This window comes from Solanum verrucosum, unplaced genomic scaffold (genome assembly GCF_900185275.1).
Source record: "Solanum verrucosum unplaced genomic scaffold, falcon-dt-bn FXZP01000267.1, whole genome shotgun sequence".
Lineage (NCBI taxonomy): Eukaryota > Viridiplantae > Streptophyta > Magnoliopsida > Solanales > Solanaceae > Solanum > Solanum verrucosum.
In genome coordinates, this window is record NW_026019869.1 from 394561 (window position 1) to 403764 (window position 9204).

A 9204-nucleotide genomic window follows, 5' to 3' on the forward strand; every position below is an offset into this window, starting at 1 on the left:
CAAGTAAATATGATGAAGAGCACAGAGCTGAAGCACACATGTTGACGATCAGTTGTGTGCTCTAGTCTCCTCTAGTCTCTTCTATATAGTAATATATATATATATATATATATATATCTTTGAAAAATACTTAGATTCAATGGATCATTGGCCTCAACAAGCAAAAATTTAAATCGTCAATCAACTCAACTAAGAAAATTTCCTATTTACTAGCCATAGTTTCATTTTTCCAATACTATTGCATAGTGATAATGGAACCTGCACTTCCATTGTGTAGCAAAATATCTGCAACTATTATTATGTTAAATATGATGTCTAGTCACAAAATAAAAATAAAAAATAGATATTTCCTTTTGATTTCTTGATACTGGCAATCCCATCCAACTAATAAAAATGCATCGGATCTTATCCTATTGATATGTCAAATTGTAAATGAAAGCTGCTACATATCATATGTGGGGTTGTGTGTACAAGATACTTCTGTTGTTTTAATTTATGTGATATTATTTAACTAGATATAACATTTAATAAAAAATAATTTTTTGAAACTCTAATCTTAAGCATATTGTAATATTTGTATGATTATAAAAATAATTCATTAAGGGTGTGTTTGATACGAAGGAATACATTTTCTGGAAAATATTTTTCAATTTTCCCATGTTTGGTTGACTTAAATGTTTTGGAAAATGTTTTCCAAATCAACTCATTTTCCTCAAATTTAAGGAAAATGACTTCCCTTCAAAAATTAAGGAAAACATTTTTCAAAATTCTATTTTATCCTTCAATATATATTTTTCTTATCCTATCCCATACCCGATCCTTCCCATCACCCAACACCTACCATTCCTACCCCCCCCCCCCCCCCCCCCACAAAAAAATTGTTTTTGAAAAATATTTCAAATTTAAAAAAAAAATCATTTTTATGTCATCCCCTACCCCCTCCCCCCGCCACCCCACACCCAGGCCACCCTCCGTCAATTTTTTTTTTTAAAAAATTGTTTTTGAAAAATATTTCATATTAAAAAAAAATCATTTTTTACGCCATCCCCTCCCCCCCCCCCCCCACCCCAAACACACACACACCGGCCAGCCCCACCCAAGCTACCCCGTCAATTATTTTTTTTTAAAAAAATAGTTCAAAAATTTTAAAAATTTTCATTTCTTATGCCACCCCAACCCTTACCCCCTGCTGCCACTCCCCTCCCCCGTTAAAAAAAAATTAAAATTTATTTTTGAAAAATATTTCAAATTTTAAAAATTTTGATTTTTACGCCACCCCTATCCCAGCCATCCCCAAACCACCACCCTCATCATTTTTTTTTCTAAATAATTCAACTTTTTAAAATTTCAATTTTTACTCCACCGGGTCAGAAATTATTTTTCTAAAGAGTATTTTCTAGTTTCTCAAGCTAAAAATAGAAGATATTTTCTGGAAATATTTTCATTCACCAACCAAACATTAAAAAATATTTTCAGAAATTATTTTCTACTTATCAATCAAACATGAAAAAATAAGTTAAAAATCCACTTGTTTTCCAAGAAAACATTTTCTAGGAAAAACATTTTCCATGGAAAACATTTTCCTTCATACCAAACACACCCTAAGAGTAGGCAATTATCACCTCCACCTTTTGTGATAGATATGTTGTTATTATTATTATTATTATTATTATTATTAGAAAGAAGTATTGAAAACATCCTTAAACTTGGCGTAATTTATTAGTTTCAATTTCAAACTACTACCAATTTTAAAACATCACTCTACTTGACTATCTAAACTTAGATACACCTCTTATCTGTCACATGACATAACAATATCAAATTCTTGTAGAAGCATGAGACAACTCTTAGTAAAAAGTCGAGATAAGTGTTGAAAGCACTCCTAAATTTGGCGAGAATTTAGGAGTGTATTTCACTCATGTTGCAAAATCGGAGTGTATTTAAGTTTCATTAGTCAGGTAAAATGGTATTTTTAAGACCGACAATAGTTTAGGAATAAAACTAATAGTCCGCACCGAATTTAAGAGTGTTTTCAATACTTCTCTCTTAATATTACTAATAAGTTAAGTTAAATGATACCAACTTATAAGAATAGTACGACTACAAAATTCAAAAACATACTTTTAATTTGTTATACACACCTTCCGTTTGAGAGCATACGATTCAAAAGTTCTTTTCGAATTTCATCCAAACAATGCAATTAAATTAAGACATGTAATTTAAAATAGAAAGGAGTAGTAATTAATTATTTCTTAATCATAAAAGAACTACTTGCAAACATTCCACAACCATTCATAAATATTTATTTTATTATATGTGTGAATTATTATTGGAGCAAAAGGGTTACACTTATGTAGTTACAATAGTGGTCAGTGAAAAATAATATAAACTATATGATTGCTAAATAGCTAGCTGGTAGTGGACATATATAAATGTTATCTCCCAAAACTGGTGATCATGCTCAACTATTGTACAAAAAAAGTCTTCAGATTAATGCAAGCACACAACTTCTTTTTCTTTCTGAGTTAATCGTCAAAAATACATCAAAATCCTTTTTTTACCGCGAGTTCCATACTTCAACTTTCTTTACTGTTTCATGTACCTACCTAAACTATCACTACCATTGTACTAAAAATACACCTCAATACTGATCTGACGCATGTATGCCAGCTCAGCATCGAGGTGTGTTTTAATACAAATGAGTGATAGTTTAAGTATGTACATGAATATAAAACTTGTGAAAAAGTTATAGTTAAGATGTGTTTTTTACAATTAACTATTTTTTTTTTTCGCTTTTTAATACTGAGATGCTGCTGCCATAATGTCTGTCCCATCACTTTTATAAACCATTGAATTCCTATAATTTTCGTATAAAAATTTATGCACTATCTTTCTGCTCTGTCCCATCACCATATTCTTCCATATTTCCTCTGCCTCTTTTTCCTCTGCTATCCTCTGTTTTTTGAAAACTTCAGTTGCATCTAATCGATGTATTTTCCATCCTTTAACGTTAATTAATCGGTAAATTTTGTCAAATTGTTTACTTGCTAGTATACAATTATTGATCTTTACTTCAGTAATTGCTTCCTTTAGCATCCTCTCACGAGTTTGCCTGTCCACGGAATTTGACAGTTCAGCACGAAAGTAACTGTCAAATTCTGGGACACCAATGGCTTTACGAATGCCTTTGGTATAATCCATGTTTTTTGGATTGAACATTTGTCTTACCTCATCTACCATTCCTTGATCCACCATTTTATCAACTCGTTCGTATAAGAACGAATTTAGCACGTCCATTGATGCATCGACCCATAGGAAACAAAAATCGTACCTTGTACTAAAATTATATGAATTATTGTTGTGGACAAATGCCTCGATGAATGAATTTGACCCTCCAACGATGATAGGAAGTTTACCGCGGTTGGTTATAGAGTCAACGGTAAATGAAGCCATGTTGCAAAAGTTTTTTGTGGTGAATTCTTTGTAAGGATCAATTACCCCTAGGCAATGATGTGGTACACCGCAACGTTCTTCTTCTGTTATTTTGTTAGTCGCGATATCAAGACCTTTGTACACTTGAATTTTATCGGAATTAATTATTTCTCCATTGAATTGAGTGGCTAAGTCTATAGAGAGTTTTGATTTTCCGGCACCGGTGACTCCCATGACCACCACAATCTTGTCCTTTCGAAGAAAATTTTGCAATTGTAGCAAATTTCGCCATCTTACTTGTTTGCACATTTGTGCAGAGTTCATCATACGAATCATAATAAATAAAATAATATTTTTTTTCTTAGTATCAAATAAGTCGGGATCGACTATAAGAGTTTGTATGGCTATGACAAAAAATGGGGTACGGAGGGAAGTACCTAATATGAATTAAAATGCGGCAAATTGACAATGTGTTGAATTGAAGAAAGAAATGGTTCTTCTTTGAGTCTTTGTTGGGTGGTAATGGTGTGTCAGCTTTATATAATGCCCCAAAGGAATATCAGTAATAGTATAGCAATCATTGATTCATCATATTGTAGGTCCCAACTCCCAATAATTGAAAGTGGGAAGTAATTTCTCCGTCTCAATTTATACGATATAGTTTGACTTGACATAAACTTTTTTAAAAATAAAATATATTATTAAAACTTAGGAAAACTTACATAAATCCCACTAATTTAGGAGTTAATTCTTTGGATACATTTTAATTTGCAATATTATGAATCTTACTAGATTTCAGCCCTCGGCATGTCTGACCTTCCAGGCGTTGTCAAGCAGGCCGCTGAGCCCCAAGCAGTGGCAGCTCTCCCAACATATGGTCACGGTGCAGGAGGTTTTGGACGGAAATACTAATAAGAGAACAGTTACAATGATCTTATGGTCTATTGAAGAAACTTTTTGGTAGATTATATGTTAGTTTTCCCTAATTTTTCTTTTAAGGAGTCTTTGAAACTCATTCCAGTGTTTTTGAGACATAAATGATGAACAACCCCTTTTGGTGTTAAAAAAAAAAAAAAAAAATCTTACTAGATTTCGATATGTCCAGATGCATGTATCTTGGGATACATAGAGTCAAAATTAGGTATAATTTGTTCTAGATACACTGTATTCAAGTGGATTCACATGTATCTGGAATACATAACAAATCTCGCTCGCCTTCCTTCCATCTCGCTCACCACCCTCCTATGTATCTGTATCCTAGATACATGTGAATCACACCAGATACATACAAATACATGCATATAGTGTGTATCCAGTGTGATTCACATGTATATGTGATACATATATAACAAATCTCGCTTGCCTCTCTCCCTATTTAAGTGTATCTTGTAATAAAAATACATGTATTTACGTGTATCTTCCTCAACATATGCCGAAAACTCTTAATTAGTGGTAAATACATAATATTTTAAAATTATAGGCAATAATAGTATATATGGTAGTAGAGTATGTCTAATTATGTAGTTTCTCCTGAAATTGATGATCTAAAATAAGTTAAGAAGTCATATGATGTTTGTGCGATTAAGAGTCTGTTTGACATTACTGCTAAAAACTGCTTATTTTCAGAAGCATTTTCTAAAAATAGTTTTCATAAATGTGCTTTTGAAAAAAAACTATTTGTGTTTGACTAATTCATTTGAAAACTGTTTTTCATAAGTAAATTGTTTGACAAATATTTGTTAAAAGTGCTTTAGAGTCAAATTACAAAAAAAAAAAGAAGACAAGTATCACTCTACTTTCAGTATTAAGATTATTTTATAGAGAGAAATTATTTTTACTACCTATTACAAAAAATATATTTTATTTTTATTTTTATTAAATTAAAATATACATATTCAAATTCTCAATCAATATTATACCTTTTTTGGAGGACTGAATTTTATTTTTTTTTCTTTTTTTCTAATCTTGCAAAAATATTGTTGTTATCTTTTTTCTAATTGGGCAAAACAATACCTGATATAATAAATAAAATAATAAATAAATGTAAGAGTCTCGTAGTCGTAGCCGCTCTTGGGACTGATTCCTTAAGGAAATGGTGGACAAAACAAACTCGCATTTCTCATCGAACAAATACAGGAAAAGAATCATATTGAAAACACTCCCCTTTTACAGACTCGGCTCTTTCAAATCCTCTCAAACATCTGCCTTTACGATATTTACTATATTTCTCTTTCCGCCTGTTCTCTAGAGTTCAAGAACAGATTCTTGCCTATCCCTTATTTGTCCATTAAGTCCGTTTTCCGCTAAAGGCAGCATTAAAAGCACCTATATTGTAATACCAATGGGCAATGAAAGTCCTATCTCCCCTAGATAAAATATAAAAAAATATTATATAAAAATAAAAGGATAATTACCTATATACACATCTTTATGTTCCATAATTCCCATTATTCCCTATCATTTCTAAAAATTTCCAAAATCCCTTATTTTACTCCCAAAATCAAAATTCTTGATACATAACTCCCCACTCCCCAAACCCACATTTATCACTTCCTGATTTCACTCCACAAATCTCTCCCAATTTATTTCCATGATCTTTTCAGTTAATTGCTTCATTAGTTTGAAATTTGAAATCAGTCTCTTTCTTGTCAAAACAATTTCTCTCAAAACTTCAACTGCTCATATCCCATCTTTTGTGCAATCATAGTATTGTGTCAATGGCTACCAACGCCAGTTCATATCGAAATGCAACAACCAAATCTATGCTGCTACCAGAGATCGGGTTCATGTTATCGATGCCAGTTCAGATCGAAATGTGATAGCTAAACTTGTGCTATTACTGGAGATCGGGCTCATCATTTGTTATCAATTTTTTTCTTCTTCAACCTGGGAAGCTAAGGTTGTTAAAACCACCAAAAAGGGGGGTCAAAAATTCTGAAATTATTGATACAAAAATAATGTTCAATAGTGTATCATTCAAACATGTATTTTTTCAGCATGCATCATATACAAAAGTTTACTAAAATGTGTCAGATACAAACATAAGATAAATGGCAAGTTACTAAGTTAATTGTACTCCTTTCTTTGTATCATGTTTAAGGTTGGACAATTTTTGTATCATGTTCAACTGGTGGGCATTTTTGTATCATGCGTGGAGTTTTTGTAATTATGTGAAATTATACAAAAATAATGTTTATTGGTGTATCATTCAAAACATGTATTATTCAGTGTGTATCAGATACATAAAATTTACTAGAATATATCAGATACACACATAAGATACATTGCAAGTTACTAATTAAACTGTACTCATTAATATATTTGTTAACAATTGTTTGTTCTAAAACTAAAAATACAGATTGATGATACTATAAAGAATCAACAAGAAATGGAGGATGTTTTAGAACTCTAACCCACAGAAATGGAGGATGTTTCAGAACTCTAACCCACATATGTAAATATTCATGATACTATCAAGAATCAACAAGAAATGGAGGATTTTTCAGTTGTCCAATCCACAGATGAAAAATATTCATGTTACTACAGAAGCAAGTGAGCAATTGAATGTATTAGTATGATCAGAAAATTTAGTACTATGATACATTTTCAGATGTTTGATACATCAAAATTTGCAATGTATCCTTGACTTATATATTGCAAATTCAGACTCGTTTTTTTCATCTTTAATACAGTTTTACACCCATGTCGTTCTTAATTTTCAATGGAGATGAGTTATTACCTTCTATGATGTATCTGATTTCCAAGTTTTACCTAATCTCATTGATCTCCAACTCAACTGAAATGGTGGCTTTGAGATTCATAAATGAAATCGATTGTCCAACAACAATTTCATCACTTTTGTAGCCTTCATAACTCATCTCACTTACCTAAATTCTTGAATCTCTAAACAAAATCAATTTATTCATATTGTATTTGCCAATTTTGTCGAGTAATTTGAATTCTTCACGATTTGGACTGCAATGGCGGCATGATGGAATGCCAATCACTTATGCTTGAATCGTGGGATTTAGAATCAATTTTAGGTTAATTTTCCTAATAAAGCGCAACAGCCAGCTAGTTTTCTTATTAGGTGCAATTGCCAGTTTTTTTTTTTTTTTACTCAAAAGTTTCATGACCACCCTTATGCTTTTTATTGAGTTATAGTGATGCAGACTTATAAGTTTAGGGACATAAAATTAACCAAACTAAAACTCCTTTCAATTAAGTAAAAGGATTGTACAGAACTTCTGAAATTAGAACACTACATCTAGGGAGAAAGAACCTCTAACCCAAAGAGAATGCCAAGTCAGCAAGCTATCTGTGATGGCTATTCCCAACCAAGCGATTCAGCATGAGAGTTTCTGCAACTTCAGAAACTCTGTCAGGGAACCTTAATCAGGTAGCCAAAATCAGAAACAGCATCATTTATTGGTTTGCCAAACATCTAAATTTTTTTTTAAAAATATTTTTAGAATTCCTAACAGACTCTAAATATCATTTCATTAAGAATAACATATACATTTTAGAATTAAATTCTTACTTAGAAATGACTTATTCTTTTTTAAGATTAATTAAAAAAGAAAGTAAATCATATAAACGGAACACATCGATGGAGTGTTTGAATTAAAATAACAAAAGTCTTTTGGCTCGAAAGAAAAAAATATTTTTCGAAAGTCAGATGACCATATATTTTTCAAATAAATAAATAAATAAATAAATGAAAATACCTAACTTTTTTTTGTCAAAAACTATTTTTGTTTTTTGATAAAAGTTGAACCAAAACCAAATTCAAGTGCCACCACTCCCTAGTGTTTCTTGTTTTTTTCTATATTATGGTTTTTTTTTTTCTACTTTGAGTTTATTTTTTTTTAAAATATTTTTTTTTGGACACAATGGACGGTGATAAAGTAGGTACCTTTATTTATTTTTTTACTAAACAAATAAGAATTACGGAATCATATGTAAGCTAATTTAGCCATGACTTGTGAAAGGTCATATAATATAGTATGATAATACATTAATTTCTCAACTTGGAGTAAGCAATCGTGGAGTTAGTTGAGAAGTATTGAAGATAAAAAGTTATATATATTTTAACAAGTGCTCTCTTTATACTATCCTCACAACTTGAAAGCTTGATTAATTACTACAATGTCAAATAGATAGGTATGAAACAAGTGGAAATTTTTATGACTTTTACTTTTTGATTTCTAACTTGGCGTTTAATATTTGTTTAAAGGTTCAATTAATTCGATTTTTTTGTTAAAATGTCCTATTTCGGGGTAATATAAACTCTATCTACTAAAGATGATTATCTTCTCAGATCTCAAACCCGTGACTCTATTTAAGAATGAAAAGATACTTACCATTCTCTCACAATATTTAGTGATCCATAATTACTTACTAACTAATCGAAAAGTGATTATTGTAGATAAGTATGGTTAATATATAAGTCACAATAATGTGTATAGGGTTCGACGGAGTATTTTAACATATTTACATCATATTAATTTTTCGATTACTTATATAACCAAAACTAGATTTTTTGAAAACGTTTCAATCATCTTAATTTTTTTTTCAATATCGACATAGTTCAATTATTTTTTTGGTAATCGCACTCTTAGTAGGATGTCTCATTTGTTATGTGTAAGATAATAACAAGTTATAAAACACATATAAAGTATAAATTAAAAGTGTATTATATATAGTCAAGTGAGATTTTTAATTTATTTTATGGTAGAGGTTGCAACAAGAAGTTACATTGTGCATTTCCAA

At 30.7% G+C, this 9204-nt stretch overlaps 1 protein-coding gene across 1 annotated transcript; it reads right to left on the bottom strand.

The window, feature by feature from the left end:
* Positions 1-2737: 2737 nt before the first annotated feature.
* On the bottom strand, positions 2738-3910 carry LOC125818932 (adenylate isopentenyltransferase 3, chloroplastic). Its single transcript, XM_049498446.1, has one exon. It carries the CDS (start codon positions 3766-3768, stop codon positions 2797-2799), a length of 972 nt encoding a protein of 323 aa, XP_049354403.1. The 5' UTR covers positions 3769-3910; the 3' UTR covers positions 2738-2796.
* Positions 3911-9204: the final 5294 nt, after the last annotated feature.